The sequence below is a fragment of the Bos javanicus genome, chromosome 4, assembly GCF_032452875.1.
Source record: "Bos javanicus breed banteng chromosome 4, ARS-OSU_banteng_1.0, whole genome shotgun sequence".
Lineage (NCBI taxonomy): Eukaryota > Metazoa > Chordata > Mammalia > Artiodactyla > Bovidae > Bos > Bos javanicus.
This window is the reverse complement of record NC_083871.1, coordinates 75,508,317-75,528,083: the sequence shown is the minus strand read 5'-3', so window position 1 is coordinate 75,528,083 and position 19,767 is coordinate 75,508,317. Positions and strand designations below refer to the sequence as shown.

Sequence of the window (19,767 nt, the reverse complement as noted above, 5' to 3'; positions counted from 1 at the left end):
GACAGAGGCGCTAATTATGGCTATAATAGCAATCATACTACAACATATGAATGCATCAAACTAACATGTGATACAACTTAGGACTTCCTTGGTGGTGCAGTGGTTAAGAATCCACCTGCCAATGCAGAGGACATGGGTTCGATCCCTGGTCCCAAAAGAGTCCACATGCCACAGAGCAACTGAGCCTGCATGCCACAACTACTGAAGCCCGTGCACTGCAACAAAGAGTAGCTCCCACCTACCGCCAGCAGAGAAAGCCTGCATAAAGCAATGAAGATTCCAGGCAGTCACAAAATAAAATGAACAGATTGTCACAGACTAGCAGGCTGAGCTCCTTAGAGGGATGGGATGGGGTAGGAGGCGGGAGGGAGGTTCCAGAGGGAGGGGGACATGTGCATACCTATGGCTGATTCATGTTGATGTATGGCAGAAACCAACACAATATTGTAAAGCAACTACCCTCCAATTAAAAACAAACTTCAAAATAAATTTTAAAATACATGTCATACGCCTTAAATTTACATAATGTCATTTGTCAAGTACATCAAAAATTTTTAAATATCTAATTTATACCAGCAATTCAGATGCAGTCCATTATCTCAAGCAGTTGAATCTGCATACAAAGCAAACTGAACAAGAGGAAATATCCAGTAAATTTTAAAAATAAAGTTTATAAACTCTACTTAAAAGCCATCCTTTTAGAAAAAAAAAAAATGCTAGCTTCAACTTAGGTGCCCTTGATGGTGTTCACATTTTCCTGGTGGCAAATCGCTCTTCCCTTTCAGAAGAGGACAAAACCTCACTCACCCAAGCCACAGAGACCAGATGGAAGCCTTGGGGGTCCTGAGGCCACGAAGCCAGGCCATGGCTGCAGGGCTCTGACCACCAGATGGCTCCACAGGCCTTTTCGTTTCATCTTCTATTTGAACAACAGATGCCTTGATTCCACTTGGGGCAGACACGGGAACGTTCACGTGACCTGTGCACCTATATTTAATCACCTAAATGCCATGCACTGCAGATTTCTGGGTTCGCCGGCCCTCTGCTTGTGAGCATATGAAAAGGGATGTTGAACTGGGGTTGGGAACCCCTGCCCAATCTGGACAGCAGTCTCCCCTCTTCCAGTGCTGCGCAGCCCTGGTCACCACGCAACCCGCTTCCTTGGCCTTGTCAGTGGCCCAGCCGGTGTGTTTACTCCATGGGCACCTGGCCGTTTGCTCAGTCTGCACTGACCACTTCAGGCAAGATGGCCCTTCAGTCTGGACATCTCAGAGATCCACCAAAACACAGACCAGGCATCATGGAAGGCAGGGGTGGTCGGTTTCTGTTTCACTTTTTTTCCTTGGTTGTGCCGGAACTTCGTTGCTGCGCGCGGGCTTTCTCAGTGGCGGTGAGCAGTGGGCTCATTGCGGTGCGTGGGCTTCTCGGTGTGGTGGTCTCTCCTGTTGCAGAGCACAGGCTCTAGGCTCAGGGGCTTTAGTATCACACAGGCTCAGTAGTTCTGGCTCACGGGCTCTAGAGCATGGGCTCAGCAGTTGTGGCACATGGGCTCTCTAACAGTGGACCATGGGCTCAGTTGCCCCGCAGCATGTGGAATCTTCCAAGACCAGGGATTAAACCGGTGTCCCTGCACTGGCAGGTGAATTTTCATCCACTGCGCCCCCAGGGAAGTCCCCGATTCACTTTTTGATGCCAACATGGAGGGTCCGCACCCTGCACTGACACGGCCTGGCCAGCACTGCCGCCCAGTGGCCAGAGGGAGCGTGAGAAGGTGCTTCTTTGAGGAGCAGTGTCAACATCACCAGAGAAGTAGGAACTGGAAGACCAGGGCTCACACTCACACGGGGTTAGAGACAGAGGGGAGGAAGGAGATCCCGGACATCTGCCCTTCTGACCAGTTCATCACTGAACCACTGCAATCAAGCTCCCGGGCTACAGTTCTCATCTGCCCTTTATAAAAATCTGCTTTATATGGATCCGTAGTTAGGTAAATCAAAGACAAAAATATTGTACAATGCAACTTACTCCTTCCTTCACATGCTTTCTTAATAAGGAAAAAATACAAAATTGTTTTTATCCATTTCAGGTATTTTCTATTCGTTAGTGCTACTTTTCAGCAACTTTACTGCCTTAACTGTGGAACTGAAGTCATTTTTGGCTACTTGTTCATAGGATACAGTACAACTATAACTTCTGAGTTCAAGTTCTGGATTTTGTAATATTGCAAAAGTTAGCATAACGTTTGTTAGCAGCCCGACTACCATCAGAACCGCCTTTGAAGAAAACTTGACACCAACTCATGTCACCATCTACCTCCTAAGAGAGGGACAGGTGACAAGGGTCATTTGTATATTTATTTTTGTAAAGTGTATGGACAGCGTGGAGACAGCACCCTTGCCTGTTCCCTCTAGCCGTGGCTGATGGCTGATGTAAATGAGCTGATGTAAGCCCAGGGGCCTCGCCTGTCACCCCAGCCTACCACCCAGAACACAGACAGGTTGACATGGCCAAGGAGGACAGCACAGGCTCCTTGCCCTTCTCGGGGGCCTTCCTCCAGGCAACCCTAATTGGCAAATCCGAAACTCCAGATCCCACAGTGACTGTGGCCTCAGTCCAGGGAGGCACTCTTGGTTGTGTGCGATGGGACACTCGACGCCATAAATCAAGCAAATCTCCTCTCTATGCACCACCAATCAGTGTGTGTGGTGCGGGAGGGGTAAAGAAAACCTTTGTACAGTAAAACGAATTTTTCATGAATTTTTATTCGGGGGGGCCTCATCCTGCTGTCCCAGAACTCTTTCATACCCTCATCAGTCTCTCAGATGAGTGGCTGAGAAGCTCCGCTCTAGGCCACCTGAGTGTGACCTGGAAAAAAGAGGACTGTAGGGTTTTTGCGGTGTTGTTCAGTCCCTAAGTCGTGTCCGATTCTTTGCAACCCCATGGACTGCAGCATGCCAGGCTTCCCTGTCCTCCATTATCTCCCAGAGTTTGCTTAAACTCATATCCACTGAGTCGATGATGCCATCCAACCATCTCATCCTCTGCTGCCCACTTCTCCTCTTGCCCTCAATCTTTCCCAGCATCAGGGTCTTTTCCAATGAGTCAGCTCTTCATATCAGGGGGCCAAAGTATTGGATCTTCAGCTTCAGCATCAGTCCTTCCAATGAATATTCAGGACTGATTTCCTTTAGGATTAACTGGTTTAATCTCTGTCCAAGGGACTTAAGTATCAAAGAATGCTGCAATGTTGGGGAACTTTCCAGCTACTAGAAACACCTAGGAATCCAATCTTGCTTTCTGCATGCCCAGACTTCTGGCTTCTCTTCCTCTACCTCATGGGACATAGGAACGACCCTCACCCAGGAATTCCGGGGTGTCTCTTCTTCCCCAAACTCTCAGGAGAGATTTGCTGTCCCAAAGAGCGAGCCAGTCACCTGTCATTCTACCCGCTAAACAAACCCAAAGTAATAGGACTAGCTCCCAACTCCTTCACGGAAAGAAAGGAAAAGCGGAGGAGGAAAGGAAAAGGGGAGGAGGAAAGGAAAAGGGGAGAAGAAAAGGAGGTCAGAAAATTTCATGATTTAAGTCATGACTCCCATGATGCTGTTGATAACTAAGGCTGTAGGTTTTTCTTTAATTACTTGTCAAAGTGAAAGGGCCTCCAAGGTCACGGGTGCCTCTCTGAAGCAGAAGGTTCATCATCCCCACAGGAGGTCACCTGGGGGTGACCTCAAGCTGCTCCTGAGGCTTGCTCAAGGCAAAAGGTGCAGGGAGAGGTAAGTGCTCTCGCCTGAGGAATTCTACTGGAAGCAAGCAATCTCCAACAACCACTGCTGGCCAAGCTGCTGCAGGTCAACTGCTCAGTGTTTTTAGGAGTGACGCACAAAGTGACAGAGAATCTGCCACCCATCAAATGGGCCTCCAGCCTCTCCAGCTCATAAACCCATTATTTATTTTTTAATTGAAGGATAATTGTTTTACAGAATTTTGTTTTCTGTCAAACATCAACAAGAATCAGCCATAGGTGCACTCATGTCCCCTCCCTCCCAAACCTCCGGCCTATCTCCCTCCCCATCCCACCCTTCTAGATTGTCACACAGCCCTGTTTGAGTTCCCTAAGTCATACAGCAAGTTCCCACTGGCTATCTATTTTACACATGGTATTGTAAGTTTCCATGTTACTCTCGCCATACATTTCACCCTCTCCCTCCTCCCTCCCCCGGTGTCCATAAGTCTGTTCTCTAATTAATTAATCCACTCTTATCCCGAGATTGCTTTTGAAAAGGTTTCTTGAGCTCAGTCCTAAAGTAGCCTGCAGAGCTCCCCCTCGGGCTTTGGGACCACAGTGATGGTCCCACCATCACTGAATCCGTCCCCACATGAGTGGTCACCGCACATCCTCCGGGTCTCAAATATTCCTCCAGAAGTACCTATTCTTTCACTCAGTCAGGAACCTGCTCCGTTACGAGGTGGCAAGCATCTTCTGAGGCAGGTGCTGTCAGGATAGGCTCCCCTATTCTGAAGGAGCAGGAAGATCAGCCTCGAAATGCTGGGTTTAACCCACGCCACCCTCATCAGTGTCAATACTACAGCTTCTGCTGTGTAATCACGCGGGAGAACCATGGGCAGGTTAAAGTGGGAGGATACTTCCCTTTTTCCACACTCCTTCAATGGTTATTAAAAAGCTGCAGCAGAAACATCGCATGATATCCCTTATATTAATATGTGGAATCTGAAAAGACTTGATATAAATGAACTTATTTACAAAACACAAACAGGTTCACAGACTTAGAGAATGAACTTACAGGTTGCCAGGGTGGGGAGGGGCAGAGAGGATAGGGGAAGAGACATTTAGGGAGTTTGGGATGGACAGGTACACACTGCTTATTTAAAATGGATAACCAACAAGGAACTATGGTATAGCACAGGGAACCTGCTCAGTGTTATGTGGCAGCAGGATGGGAGGGGAATTCGGGGGAGTATGGATACACGCACATGTATGGATGAGTCCCTTTGTTGTCCGCCTGAAACTATCCTAACACTGTTAAACTAGCTATGCTGTGCTGTGCTTAGGCATTCAGCTGTGTCCTACTCTGCGACTCTATGAACTGTAGCCCACCGGGCTTCTCTGTCTGTGGAGATTCTTTAGGCAAGAATACTAAAGTGGGTTGCCATGCCCTCCTCTAGGGGATCTTCCCAACCCAGGAATTGAACCGGGGTCTCCCTCATTGCAGGCCAATTCTTTACCAGCTGAGCTACCAGGGAACCCCAAATTAGCTATACTCCAATATAAAATAATTTTTTTTAAAGCTGCAGTAAGTAATAAAAATAAAAAGAAGAAAATAAGGCAAACATCCTTCCCTGGTGTGTGCTGAGTTTTGAGGTGGGTCACTCCCTGTTTTCCCTCACATCTCACACAGGGGCTCATATGAATGTAACCATTCTGGAAACTGCTCAACCAAGAAATGACACTTAATGGTTCAAAATAGATCAAGGGGCTGTTTAACTGTAATACTAATGAAATGCTGGTTTTTCCAAGGCAACTCACATGCCCTGTGGGGCCTTTGCTCAGAGCAGGGCACAGCCAGGCTCCAACCCACCATCTCACATCCACAATACACTCTGGTCCACCAACAGACCTGCCATGGGGAACAGCCAGGATGAAGCAGGCAGTGCCTCTGGTGACCCTGGAAATCCCTTTCCCAAGTGGAAATACCTCAAATCGGCTCTGGACAAAAACCGCCTGTGCCCCTGCCCCCTGGATGCCAATGAAGCTTCCAATCCTCCCAAGTCCACTGGCCCAGCCCTCTGGCCCTGGTAGGAAGAGATGCAAAGGGCAGGAAAACCATCTTGGCGATGGCCTTGGCAATTCTTGAGCAAATGCCCTGCCATTTGCTTTGAAGTAAAAACACGGTGTCCTTAGCACCATGTCCCCATCTGCAGAGGAAGTAGGTCTGGAAGACAAGTGGCTGAGGCCCCTCTCAGGCCACGCACCTGACCCTCCTCCGATTCTTCTCCACCTGGGCCTGGGGACAGCATGGATTCACCTGGGGGCCGGCAGCCAGAGTAAGTCTGCTCCCCAGGGTCCCGCCGCAGCATGTGCCAGGGGCCATGCCGAGCAGGAGACAAGGGGACGTGGGCCAAGGAGACCAAGGAGAAAGACTCCTGGGCCTCTGAAGCTGGCCGACTAGGAACCTGAGTGTGTCAACAGCTTTGCTGGTGATAAGCTGCTTTCACTGGCTTCTACCACCCACAGCCCCTCTGTTTACAGGGGCCATGCCAAAGACCACTTGGCCTGCAAAGCCCAGCACATCCACCATCCAGCCCCTTACAGACACAGTTCACAGACCCCTGGTCAGGAGAAACAAACCAGTTCCAACACAGTAACAGCACCAACACCAGCTGGGAGCACAGGAGACTTGATGGCCGAGCTTGTGGGGAGGGAGCCCTGAGACCACACGGGAGTCAGCCAGGGTGAGGGGCTCCCCACGCAGGGTGGCTCGTCACTCACTACTGGACCCCAACAATCCCCGCCTCCTAATCACGGCTGGTCAGAGGGGGTGTATCTTCCGTCCCTACATTTTTAAATGTAAGATCTCATTCCACCTTTCCCTCTGGCTGTGGAATAGATACATACCGTTTCTGGGATGGCTGCATTAAAGCTGCAAGTTTATCATCATAAAACTTCTTCATTGCGAATCTGTCAAGGGCCTGGTCAGCACTGGGAAAGCAGAGACAGAGAGAGATTTAACTCCATGGCCACGGAGGGGTGGGAGGTGAGGTGTAACAAGGGACAGGCCCTGAGGTTGTTCTGAGCAGCTGGCACCCACTAAGAGCTCCATTTTGCTACATTCTCTCCTTGGGCACACCCACTTTAGCGTCTCTTCTCAGGCCTCATCTCCTCCAGGAAGATGTTCCAGGCCAAATGGAAGCCAGGCCTGCAGGGGAAGCGAGGCCTGAAGTTCCCCATTTGAAACAGCAGCTCCTGATCTTAGCACATGGCACTTTCTGTGCTGCATTTACAACACAGAACAATCACAGGATACTACCCTGACAGGATAACCACCCATCTGCCACTGCTCGCAGGTGGGCACGAGCCTCGTGTCCTAACTACCGAAACAACTATCTAAAATAACAACTTTGTCTAAATAAGGGGCTGGTTGCTGGGGCTGCACAAAAACAAGGGTCACTTAAGCACTGCATGTTTAACGTACCGGATGCACGTGTTTTTTAGAGTGAAAAGTATAATTACATATTCACCTATACATTTTTAAGTGTTCCTTTTTCTGGAATTCACTTGTTTTATTAAATGCTGACAATGCATTTTGGTCACTGTTTATGTTCACTGTTAATATCACTGCTTAGTGACTCAGCCCAGAGAAGGCAATGGCACCCCACTCCATTACTTTTGCCTGGAAAATCCCATGGACGGAGGAGCCTGGTAGGCTGCAGTCCATGGGGTGGCTAGAGTCGGACACGACTGAGCGACTTCACTTTCACTTTTCACTTTCATGCATTGGAGAAGGAAATGGCAACCCACTCCAGTGTTCTTCCCTGAAGAATCCCAGGGACGAGGAAGCCTGGTGGGCTGCCGTCTATGGGGTCGCACAGAGTCAGACACGACTGAAGCAACTTAGCAGCAGTAGCAGCAGAAGTGATTCAGTCATGTTCAATTCTTTGCGACCCATGGATTGTAGCCCACGAGGGTCCTCTGTCCATGGGATTCTCTAGGTAAGAATACTGGAGTGGATAGCCATTCCCTTCTCCACGAGCTCTTCCTACCCCAGAGATTGAACCTAGGTCTCCTGCATTGCAGGCAGATCCTTTAACATCTGAGCCACCAGGGAAGCTTGTTAATATCAGTACCAGTATTCATAATATTAGCACTGACTCTATCTTTATGAACTCTTATCTTCCTAGTGCTGGTACCAGAATGTTTTTCTTACTTCACTTAGCGATTTGGAAATGTCTATTTCGATCTGGACCCAGTGTGTGACAAAGGCCTTCAAAAGTCCCTATGATTACACTACTTGTGTGAATACTATCTAAGGGGAAAATAGAAATAGTAAAAATGATCAAAGATGTAATGATGAGAATCTGTCACCAGGGCATACTTCAGTGTACAAAATCATTAGAAGCAACTGAAATTCTAAAGAAAAACTGCAAACAACCCGGATAGGCAATACTGGTAAATGCTTAAATACATAACATTCTATTCATGAAGTAGCAAACTATGCAGCTGCCAATTAGGAAAGTGTGAATTCAGAAAGCCGTGTTACAAAAATCTTGGTAGTGTCACTTCACTTTAGCGAAGAGCACTTAATACTATCTTATCTACTAGTACCAGCAGGATGAACATCAGCCCACACCAGCACTGATGCTGCAAATGCCTTTCATGCGATAATACATGGAATTGTCAAAAAAAAAAACCCTGTGAGGAACAGCCATCAGCCCTGCTTCCTAGGTGAGGACCCCGGAGTTTAGAGCCTTTCATGTGAATTGCCTAACACGTGCAGCTGAGACACACTTCAGCTATTCAGAAAAAAGTGCGGCATTTAGAGAGAGTATCAATGATAAGCTTACAGTGAAAAAAAGCCCAGTCTCCACGCTTTCCAAAAATGCCAGGACTGTCTATGGCACATGAAACTCTGGTTCCAGACAGAGCTGTGCTGTTGTGGGCACAAATGTGAGGTGGCCTCTGTCCAGAGTCCGCCAGGTGAAATCTGCTCTCTGACCAGAGGGATGTGACGTGAGCAGGAATCTCAATTTGTCTGGCACACACACACAAGTGCTTATTATCACCAAGAAAGGATCTGACTTTCACTGGAGGGTTGGGTTTCCTGCCTGGCAGGCATGAGCTCTCCAATTTGTTTCCACAGAAAACATTTGGAAAGTCAAATTTCATTCCTTAATGCTAGAAAGGAAAGGGTTTATCGGCTAATATGAATAGGCTTATATTTCCTCAGAACGGAGTAGTTCATACTTCACAAAGTGGCCATTGAACAGAGAGGGCCAACGCAGATGCAACACCCAGAAAGAACGATTTTTCTGAACTGGATCTCAGTGTGAGTGGAGACGTGTGCTCGGGGGGGTGCCTCTGGGTCTACCAGTGTACCCAGCGCCCAGAGGCCTGGTACGCAGCTGGGGCCTCACTCACGGGCCTCGCAGTGCCTGTCACGCCCAGTGGACGGGACCCACCTCCTGCGGGCAGCAACCCCATGCCCATGGCAGCACCTCCTGAGAACCAGACCAGATCTGGCTTCCTGCTCATTAAGATCCTGAGCAGTCTTAAGTCCGCCAAGTCTCAGTTTCCTCATCTGTAAAATGGGAGTGATGACTACTCCCTCCTGGATTACTTGGGAGGATTGAGCAAGAAAAAGGGAATATGCAAAGTACTTCCCAGAAGCACAGTGCATGTAAACACGGCAGCCGTAGCCATCGCCATGGACCTGGGCAGAATGCGAGGTGTCCAGTGAGAAGCACTGCTTTGGTTTTACTAATGGTAGTGTCTGTCCCCATCAGCCTTGTCACAGGTTGACAGTGCACTTGCTTTATCGGTGATGCCTCCCTGAAGCTTTCAGTGTGAATCATACATCGCTGCCACTGAGGACAGTGTCTTTCTCACGAGCTTACACCCTCAGCTGCAACTAGGTTTCTAGGCACCAGGGACATGAGCCTTGGTCTCCAAGTCAGCTCCGAGTGGTCCTGCCCACCCAGCCTCAGAGCATCCCAACACCCATGGCAGCGAGGACACTTCCCTCCTACCTGGCCGAGACATTGGTGAAGTGCATGTAAGATGATATGACCACGCCGATGCGTCCCTTTCCACCCTGCAGGAGATGGAAGAGAGGTCATTAGAACAGGAAAGCACTGCTTCCTTCACAGGATGGCAAAGAGCCTGCTTTGACAGGGAAGCCAGCAGTACCCTCCTCTGGTCCCTGTTTTGAGGGACGGCAGCACCCAGCTCAGCAGAGAACACACGCGTGGGGTACTAACAGCAGGAGTAGGTGCCAACCAGGCCCTCTGAGGACGTGCCAGAGGCCAGGTCTGCACAGAGGTGGCCAGTCAGTTCCTCATTTCCCAGTGAGGCCAGGAAAAAACTGTTGGGTGGAAGCCATTAGTGCGACTTAATCACCCAGGTGAGAGAGACCCGAATGCCCCACTTATAAGCTGAGGACTTTGAGGGCTGCATACAGAGCCCAGAAAAGTCCAGAGGAGTAGGACAGCCAGTCTCAGGGTGCTGCCACATCACAGCTTCACGGGCACCACCCAGCCCTGCACCGTCACAGGGGACACCCCGCTGAGGCAGCTTTATGGAAAATGCATCACTCAGTCCATAACCACAGACACACACTGCCCAGACAAGGCAGCCCAGCAGGACCTCAGACCAACATCACCAACAGAAGGTTTTGGAAGCACCACAGCTCTGCAATGAGCCACCTCAACCAGAAGCATGGACTGCCACCTTCTGAAACACACTGTCATGACCCAGGACAGCGATCAGCAAACCACAGCCCACCAGCCACTTCTGCCCACCAGCTGTGTTCCTTGGAGTTAAGAGCTGTCTTAACATTTCCTCAAACAGTTGAAGAAAAATCAGAAGAACAGTATTTCAATGACACACAAAAATCATATCAAGTTCAAATGTCAAGTGTCCACAAATAAATGTGACTGGGACACAGCTACGCCTGTCAGTTTCGGCGTATCTGGGACGATTTCCACATGGCAGTGGCAGTGAAGTAGTCTGTGGGGCCCCAAAGCCTGGAAAGCCCTGTTTGGGTTCCTTCAAGAAGAGTCAACAACCCGTGATCTAGAATCACATGGGCCACAATGGCTGCGTCACCAACATGCAGCTCCTCTGTCTATTCTTAAAAAGGAATGATAAAGGAAATTCAGGTCAAAATCCTGGCGTGTGACTATCCCCTGGGAGAGTTTTCCTCTCTGTCTCATGAGCATTGAGTACGTGCCTCAGAAACTCAGTGCAGACACACCATCAGTCCTGAACCCTGGCGCCTGCAGTTATAACCGCACACTTACAAGTATGTTGCTTATATAAATTCACCAGCAGGGAACAACACCTCTGCCGAGTCAGGCACATGGAGGACTTCACTGCCACCGTCTCTAATGCTGCTCATTATGGACAGGAAGTCTTTAAGCACCAGACACATTCTTTAGGACCTGAATAGCTTGTATCTGTTCTTAAGAGAAATCACTGATGACACGAGTCCCAGTGAGTATCCTCCACCAACAACTCAAGACTGAACCACATGGAGGGGGGTGAAACCATCCAGGAGAAATCACAGGCTATTTCTACTCAAAATTAGTGTGGGTAGGGTGAGGACAAGCACACACAGATACCACCGTTGGCATCCAGCGGGAAGACAGGGTCGCACAGTCTGGTCCTTGCCTGCCCTCCCCAGGCCAGGATGCCATTCCTGGCACTCGTGGGCAGGAAGAGCCCATTCTGCAGGGCTGGCAGGTTTGGGGGAAGTCAGCAGTCTCAACCCCACCAGCAACCACGGTGTATTTCCCTTGAAGTCAACCTCTATAAATTCAAATTCAGAGGGCTTCTCTCTCATGGTGTGTTTCCTGAATCATCTCCAGAAGGGTTCACGGGCCACCAGAACAGGGCAAGAGATGAGCAAATGGTTTCCAAGAAGTTTCAACATGTTCCCAGTTAATCCCACTGCCAAGACTTGTCTCAAAAGGCAAGCATAGTTTAGGAAAAGGATGTTTTAGGGGACTCTATGTGGTAAGTTCATCACTTGTGGCCCAGATGTTGTAAAAAGTTTGATAATTCAGTTCATTAAAAAAGTGAACTGTTGGAATGATGGTGAAGGGGGCACACCTCAAGGTCTAGGAGCCAGAATCCTCGGGAGACACAGCTGGCAGCAGGTCTGGGTGCCCGGGGTGGGCAGTTCTCCCCAGCGCTGGGCACTGCAGTGCTCTGGGTGGTTTAGAGACCACTGCCTCATGGGCCTGTGAAGGGATCTTGGGCAAAAGCAGCCCATCAGCAGTATCCTCACATGTAAAAATCAATAGGCCATACCCAGTAAAAAAATACAGAGCTCACTTTAATTGATAAGAATTATTTAAAAAAAAAAAAGTCTCTTTGTTTTAAGCTTGCACCAAAATACAAATATGGAGAGAAGCACCTTAATATAACATAATCCTTGAATTAAAGTCCTGGTTAACTTAATTTAGTAAGAGAACTAATGGGGCTGTTTGTGGGAGAATGTAATCAAATCTGACTTGAGAGTAAGCAACAGAAGCAGAGAGCAGCAAACACCATGTGTGCACCCAGAGGCTTTTCCTCTCAGCTGAGTGACCATCGAATTCACTGAGTATGGGAGCTCTGAACATCATCAGCCGCTGTCTGCCCTCCTCATTCAATACCCTTGCAGGAAACTCACCTGGAAAGTCTGATAACTTTAAAAAAAGGTTCCTTTACACTAAAGTCCATAATGCAAAGGGCTTTTGTGCAGCTTTTGAGTATGAAAAGTCTGAAGGAAGAAACATTTCAAGGTGGAAATGTCCATATTTTTGAGATATCCTGATGGTGTAAAGTGTACAGAGCAGGGAGCAGACCCCTTCTTCTCGGACGGAGTGCCACCCCTCGCCCCCCCAACCCTCTCAGAGCATTCCTCCCACATGCTGCATGAGCTCAAGGTGTCTGGGAAAACGCATCAGATTTGAGGAACCCAGAGTAGTGCAGGAAGAGTCTATGAACAAGCCAAGGCAGTTGAGAAACCAGAGAAATAAGAGGAGAGACAGTTCCAGGAGGTCGGAGAAGGGTGCCTAGCAGGTCAGGAAGCCAGGACAAGGCACGGACATCCCCGCAGCCACCCTGCAAGCATGGACATGTCACATCCACCCCACCAGGCTGGCTTGCTCGGAAAGGACCATATAACTCCTGTAGTAGCATCCTGCCCACAGTCTCATGCCAATCAACTGGCATCACTCAGGTGGCACAGAGTCCAATGTTGTATGCCTTAATAGTACCCTTTGCTTTTTAAACAGGAGTTTTCCGTAAAAAAAAAAAAAAAAAACACATGAAAATGAAAGGATTACCTCCCAGGGGCCCCCACCTTAGCTTCACCATGTACAACTGTGCATTTAGGAACATCAGTCCTATGCATTCTGAAGCCAGACTCCAGGAGGCTGGATGATTATTTCCCTCCTCTTAGGATACGTATGAAAACCTAACCACAAACCCCTAAAGAAGCAGGCAATCAGGGTGAAGAGGCAGTCCCCCTGGGCCCCCGAACGGGTGCTCACCCTGCAGTGAATAACAACCACGTGTTGGGGGTCGCTGTTCAGCCAGGCCTCCTGCGCCTTGCAGATGGTGCACACCTTATCCAGGGGTGGCGCATGCAGCTCCGGCCAGCCTACGTCCAGAATCTACGAGGAAAGAGAGGAGGCTTTCTGCTGTCCATCTCCAAGAAGCCCTATGAAGTCATCTCAAGACCTTTTTTTTTTTTAATTTAGCAAAATATTTCATTTTATAATATAGAACAACATTCTGTGTTCCTTTTCTAAAACTTAGTGGGAACTGTGGCTCCTTTACTGGAAAGAAAAATATGAAGGATTATATTTTCCCCATGAGACATCTACTCCCCAGTCTTATCTGCTTTTGTGCAGCTGGAATGACAATTCTAGAAAGGGCTTTCAGGAGCCGCTAATGGTGCATGGCTCATGGGGAGAGGGCCAGGCCTGGCAAGATCTGAAACAGGAGTTCTTGGCATGAGCTGCTGCCAAAATTCCTCCCTTCAGACTCAAATCGTAGTTTGGGAAAATGCGGTGAGCCATTCCCCCACACAAGGGGCAGATAACTACGGGGAGGGAGATGCCTATCACACGTGACACTCCTCAAAAGAGAAGACTGTGCCCAGGAGGGAGGGAGGAGGCCTTCAAAGCTTGGTTACAATTCAGGAACAAAGAAAGTCTGTGCCCCAAAACACAAATTCTGAGCCACTTGACACACATTCCCACCTCTAAGCCTGTGGGCCATGCAGGACTGGTATTTTTGCTTTCCTTTCCTTTTTTAAGAAGGGAGGGGAGGCAGAGCTCTGTCTTATTATAAAAGCAATAGAAATTGTGTATTGATGGAAAAATTCAGAAAATTGCTGGAAGCAGGCAAAGGCACACACCCCTTCTGCCACGAAGAGTGATGAGCTATAACATTCTGATGAATCCCTTATTCTTTTTCTACGTAGCTGAAATACTATCATACATGAATTCTATTTAGCATAGGTGAAATACTATCATACATAAATTCTATACTCTGTCCTTGTTAACGAGCAATAAAACAGGCAATTTACCATACTATTTTCTTATCCTAATGGCTGCAAAATACTCCAACATATGAAATACAGTATGTGCATACATATATATCATATATACCACAACTTACACTTATACAGTCTTCAAATTTTTCCCCTAAATCTTTGTTATTAAAAAAAGAATAATGTATGGAAGGGGAGAGTGCGCTGTACAGACAGGGCAGGAAGGAGATCTTTGAGGTAAAAATGTCTGGATTTGATTGTGGTGGTGGTGACATAAATCTACATACAATGAGATGGCAGGGCAACACACACACACACACACACACACACACCCCTACTACATGTGAACCCAGTGGAGGTTGCACGCAGTCTGTGGGTTGTACCAATGTCAACTTCCTGCCATCAATATTTTACTACAAGTTGTGCAAGACAATACTACTGGGGACAGCTGGGTCGGGGTGTGTGGGATCGCCCTGTATTATTTTTGCAGTTTCCTGTGACATTATAACTACTTCAAACTAAAAAACTGTAAGAAAAAAATAAGCCATGGATATGAACAGTTCCTAACAGCCCTCATTAAGTCATATTCCACAGAGACTTGCTACATAACCTTTTTGCACGAGCAGGATAAGCATCACAGACACTTAACAAAACTCAGAATATACAAAGGGCTAAGGTCCTACCTTTGGGTTAAGCTTTGTAAGGTCATATCTCTTTTCCGAGAGGTTTAACACCTACAAAGGGGAAATAAGAAGCTATTAGACTAGTCATTATCCTCAGACCAAAGGGAACAACTACATTCTCACAGGCTCTTTGCCTTCGATTCGGCAGATTATGAAAAAGACAGAAATGTATAGATATGTAATCATCATGGAATGAAAAAACAGATGATAAGGACAGTCACCTCTTAGTGGTTCAGATGGTAAAGCATCTGCGTGTAATACAGGAGACCCAGGTTGCATCCCTGGATCGGGAAGATTCCCTGGAAAAGGGAATGGCAATCCACTCCAGTATTCTTGCCTGGAGAATCCCATGGAGGAGCCTCATGGGCTACAATCCATGGGGTCTTACAGAGTCAGACATGACTGATCAACTAACACTTTTGAGGAGAGCATACACATCCTTTGGAACTGGCCTTGGTTCCTCGAGGGAACAAGGTACGGGGTGGAGGGCCCTGGGCCTGCAGGGGGCCTGGTCTCAGGAAGCCCCAGCCAGCCCAGAGCCCCAGGCCACGCTCCCAGAGAAGCAGAGCTGTTTGTGGAACCTGATCACACCTCAAGCAAAGGAAAAACTAAGGACAGCATTGGGGCAGGAGGGGCTCCACACACCTCTCTCTTCAGAGATGGACGCTATAGAGACCTGAGAGGAAAGGTGCTCCAGGGATGAGGTCCACGGCTCCTCTACCCCAGAACAAGCTACACCCTGGACCATGGGCTCCATTAAAACCTGCCTCAGAGAGCCAACGTCTGTGACCTGACCAGGCAGCTGTGTGTACGTGTTGGGGAGCGGGGGGTGATCGGCCTCCACATGCCCTTGTCAGAGCACAGTTCAGATGTGCAGTGGGGAAGAAGTGCATCTAGCCCAGGGCTCTCAACTCAGGCTCCATGGAAGACAAACATACCCTTCCTCCCAATTTTCAAAAAGGTCCTTATCCTCGAATGAGGTGAGGACCCACAGCTTCACCATTTTGCAAGGTGGACTCAGGCTCTGACAAGGCACCACCACTGTGAGGGGAAGTGCCCCAGCCCCCAGCCCCCTGACCCCAGGCCTCAGGTCCCAGGCCTTCACCCTCAGTGAGCAGCAAGCAAGGGGAGAAGGGAGGAGGCATCCCACCCTGAGTGTCAGGAGGAAGAGACCATTCCTGCAGCTGTGATCAAGGACGGGGTGGGACGATCTCATGGGCTGGACCCCACCTTCCCTGCCTGTCACCAGGCCATTCTGAGGACAGTGGGAAAGCCACAGGCTGGGCAGGGGCTGCTGGAAGCCACTGGGTGGTCACCTCCCTCTCTCTGCCTCCAGGGCCACACGCCCAGCCGTTTAGACATCTGAGGAGACCGATAAGGATGACAATAACTGCCTTGTCAGTTTAGGGTAAAGATTAGCTGCCTTATGGAGATAAAGAGGCCTTCTAGCAGCAGGTCTGGAGAAGGGCGAGGAGCTGTCATCTAACTCAAGTAGTAGAAGATGGAGCCACAGAGCCACCTGCCGGACCGGGGCCTCAGGAACAAGAACGGGTAGGTGGAGAAAGAGGACGTTCAGGAAGACTGGTCCTCCTCATCCTCCTCAAATGGCCGGTTAGCTCAGTTGATTAGAGTGTGGTGCTAATAACGCCAGGGTCACGGGTTCGATCCCTGTGCAGGCCAGAAACTTACAGTGGACTTCCCTGGTAGCTCAGCTGGTAAAGAATCTGCCTGCAATGCGGGAGACCCCGGTTTGATTCTTGGGTTGGGAAGAGCCCCTGGAAGAGGGCATGGCAACCCATTCCAGTATTCTTGCCTAGAGAATGCCCATGGGCAGAAGAACCTGGTGGCTACAGTCCATGGGGTCACAAAGAGTCAGACACGACTGAGTGACTAAGCACCGCACAGCACCTTCCTCAGATGTGTGCTCTGTTCAACAGCCTCATGTGTGTTTGAAAGGAACTGGGGTGGAAGATAGTTCTGGATGCCCACCCTCCAGTCCTGGATTCACTTCAGAGGCAGGGGTGCTAACCCCAGCAGCAGGGAAGGAAGCTGACACCCCTCGGGGTGCACATGGGCCACGAGCTGGGGGGGCTGCACGTTCACGAGGAGCCCAGACGCCCCACTGCACAGCGGGCTATGTGGCAGGACAGCCTCCCTGTGGCGGGCCCCCTCCGCGCACCACTGCCCGTCAAGCCAACTGCAGAGGAACCAGCCTGTACTCCCACCCGCAGGCTCCTCAGTCCCCACACATGGGGACCCTCGCTCATCAAGTTTCAGCAAACTCAGCGCCCCCCAGTCCCCCACCCCCGCCGCACCCCCTGGCCATCCTCATGCTCAACGTCCCCCCACCTCACGGTCCCCACCCTCAGTGCCCCTCGCCTCCCTCACGCTCAGTGTCCCCGCTCACCAAGTAGTTGTCCCCATGCTTGGAGCGTAGCATGCGCGTCACCTCCTGCAGGTTGTGCAGGTAAGACTCCTCGGAGCAGCCCGCGGGGAAGGACACGGCGATGATGCGCTCGGTGATGTAGGTGAGATCCAGCTCGCGGCCGTCCTCCATGGCGGGGCTCAGCCCTGCAGGCCTGGGAGACACACAGGCAGCTGTCAGGAAAGGGGCCAAGCACCAGGAGGGACGTTCGCTCACTGTTCACACCCGGACCTGATGACAGGCTTCTGGGAATTTACTGATTCTCATCACAGGAGGGCACAAAGCTAAAACTTCCTTAACGGTTATGACTGGGGCACAACTAGCTACAACCAGGGAGCACACTGAGGCTCCTGGTAGGGGCAGGCCTGATGGAAAGCCAGCAGAGAGAGCACCTCCTTGGGTGGGCATGAGTTCAGAGAGCCTGGATCTTGGAAGGAGGGGCATTCCTTACTCTGAGTGTCAAGTCAGGTGTAGGCAGCAGGGAAGAAGCCCATTAGACAGATGAATGGCAGAGCAAGAGGCCAAGGCTGGAAGACATCAACAAGTGCCTAGGCACATCTGCAGGTCCCATCCTGGGGGACATGTGGAGGCCCACTGCCCAGGGAGGAGGCTGGCCTGTCCTGCAGAGAGGAGGAGCTGGGAGGGAATTGCAGCAGCTGGGAGGCAAGGGCTGGTGTCTATCAGAAGAGCTGTGTGCTGGCTCTGCTGAGACTGCCCCTAGGTTAACCTAGAGGGCAGGCATCAGGTAGCAGGAGGATGGGGTCTGGAAGAGGATAAAAATACCAAGCAATGAAGCCAGCAGAGGGGAGGACTTAGTTAGGGCCATTGGGTGGGGAGAGCCTGCAGCCTGGTGAGCCCAGGATAATGCTTCCAGCACGCAGCATCCAGGCTCTGCTTCCTCATCACTAGGACTGTGCAATGGGGACCACAGGCCCCAGAGCCCCTCCCAGGAAGAGCCTTCTAGGGCTGTGGGTGCTGTCAGGAATAGAAGGTGAAAAATCCAGGTGAGAGGTGATGGGGTCAACCCCAAAGACTGGTGAATCCACAGAGCGGTGCAGGACAGTCATGGGAGGGTGGTTTTAACCTATCAAATCCCCCACCACCAGCTTTAGGTGTTGTTTGTGTACCACTCCTATTACATGAGCTGTTGTTTGTGTACCACTCCTATTACATGAGTCTCTCTCCTAATTCTGAAAAAAATTCAAAAGTATACTAAATAGTTTAAACACACTTCTGAGTATTCATCATCCAATTTCAAAATGGACACACAGCCAAGCTTTTTCCATCCATACTCTCTGTTACCCCCCTTCCTCACTGTGATTGCCCTGAAAAAACCCAAGACATTATATGTCATTTCTATAAGTATTTTTGCATTTATTTCTAAAAGACAAAGATACATTTAGAACTATCTACAATGCAATTATGATGCCCAAAAGAAATATCAAATATCCAGATCATAAATCTATTTTTTAAAATTGGTTTATTCAAATACAAACAATCACCAAGATACTTTTCTCTACCTTATGCACCAGACATGAATGTAAAAGAGTCCTATTTACTTTAAAAAATCAAACCACATCTTTTGACTCTGGAACTTCCCTGGTGGCTCAGACAGTAAAGAATCTCCTGCAATGCAGGAGACTCAGGTTCACTCCCTGGGTCGGGAAGATCCCCTAAAGAAGGGCACAGCAACCCACTCCAGTATTCTTGCTGAAGAATTTCATGGACAAAGGAGCCTGATAGGCTACAGTCCATGGAGTTGCAAAGAGTCAAACACCACTGAGCAACAGTGACCTATTAAAAAATAATGGGCTTTTCATGTGCTGAAGTCAATTCTAGAACTCTCCCCAATGCTACACTTCACAATCAAATCACAGCAACGTAATTACTGATTGGACATTTCCACAACCAGGATTTCTAATGCTGGGACATTACATTCCAGAAAGAGACACACATATGATATTTATCAGCTTTGAGCATTTCTATTTAAAATTGAAAAAGACATTAAGATTACTACAGAATAAAATAACACCGTGTCCAGGCTTCCTCTGCGAGAGCTGACCCAAGGCCAGAGGCACTGAAGTGGCTTCAGTGACGGACACTCACCTGAACGGTTTGTCACAGCACAGAGAAGCAGGTGTTGATGATGCCCCCGGAGCCTGCAAATGACAAGACAAGGGTCATTCTCAGATCTCTGTGCTGCCAGCCCACACACTGCAAACCCCACTGGGAAGGAAGGATGGCAGTTGTTTCACATGATCATAAACGTCGTCAGACCCTTCACTATTGGCTCATCGTATCACCTAGGAGGGTCGCCAGCTTATCAGGACATCTCAGCCCTAAGACCTCAGATCCCAAGTGACACAATTCCACT

General features: G+C 49.2%; 1 protein-coding gene and 1 non-coding gene across 11 annotated transcripts in view; one reads left to right on the top strand and one right to left on the bottom strand.

Moving 5' to 3' along the window:
- Window positions 1-19,767, bottom strand: part of TNS3 (tensin 3) — a 222,886-nt gene that overhangs the window by 101,593 nt on the left and 101,526 nt on the right. For all 10 annotated transcript variants that reach the window (XM_061414398.1, XM_061414397.1, XM_061414399.1 and 7 more), the window contains 6 exons: window positions 19,500-19,552; window positions 17,376-17,547; window positions 14,969-15,019; window positions 13,279-13,401; window positions 9,766-9,830; window positions 6,638-6,721 (listed from right to left, as the gene is read on the bottom strand). In XM_061414398.1, coding sequence (XP_061270382.1) covers window positions 6,638-6,721; window positions 9,766-9,830; window positions 13,279-13,401; window positions 14,969-15,019; window positions 17,376-17,525 — 473 coding nt within the window. In that variant the 5' untranslated portion in view covers window positions 17,526-17,547; window positions 19,500-19,552. The remainder of the gene's footprint in view (window positions 1-6,637; window positions 6,722-9,765; window positions 9,831-13,278; window positions 13,402-14,968; window positions 15,020-17,375; window positions 17,548-19,499; window positions 19,553-19,767) is intronic.
- Window positions 16,575-16,648, top strand: TRNAI-AAU (transfer RNA isoleucine (anticodon AAU)). The gene has a single exon. It is a non-coding gene; the product is annotated as a tRNA-Ile (tRNA).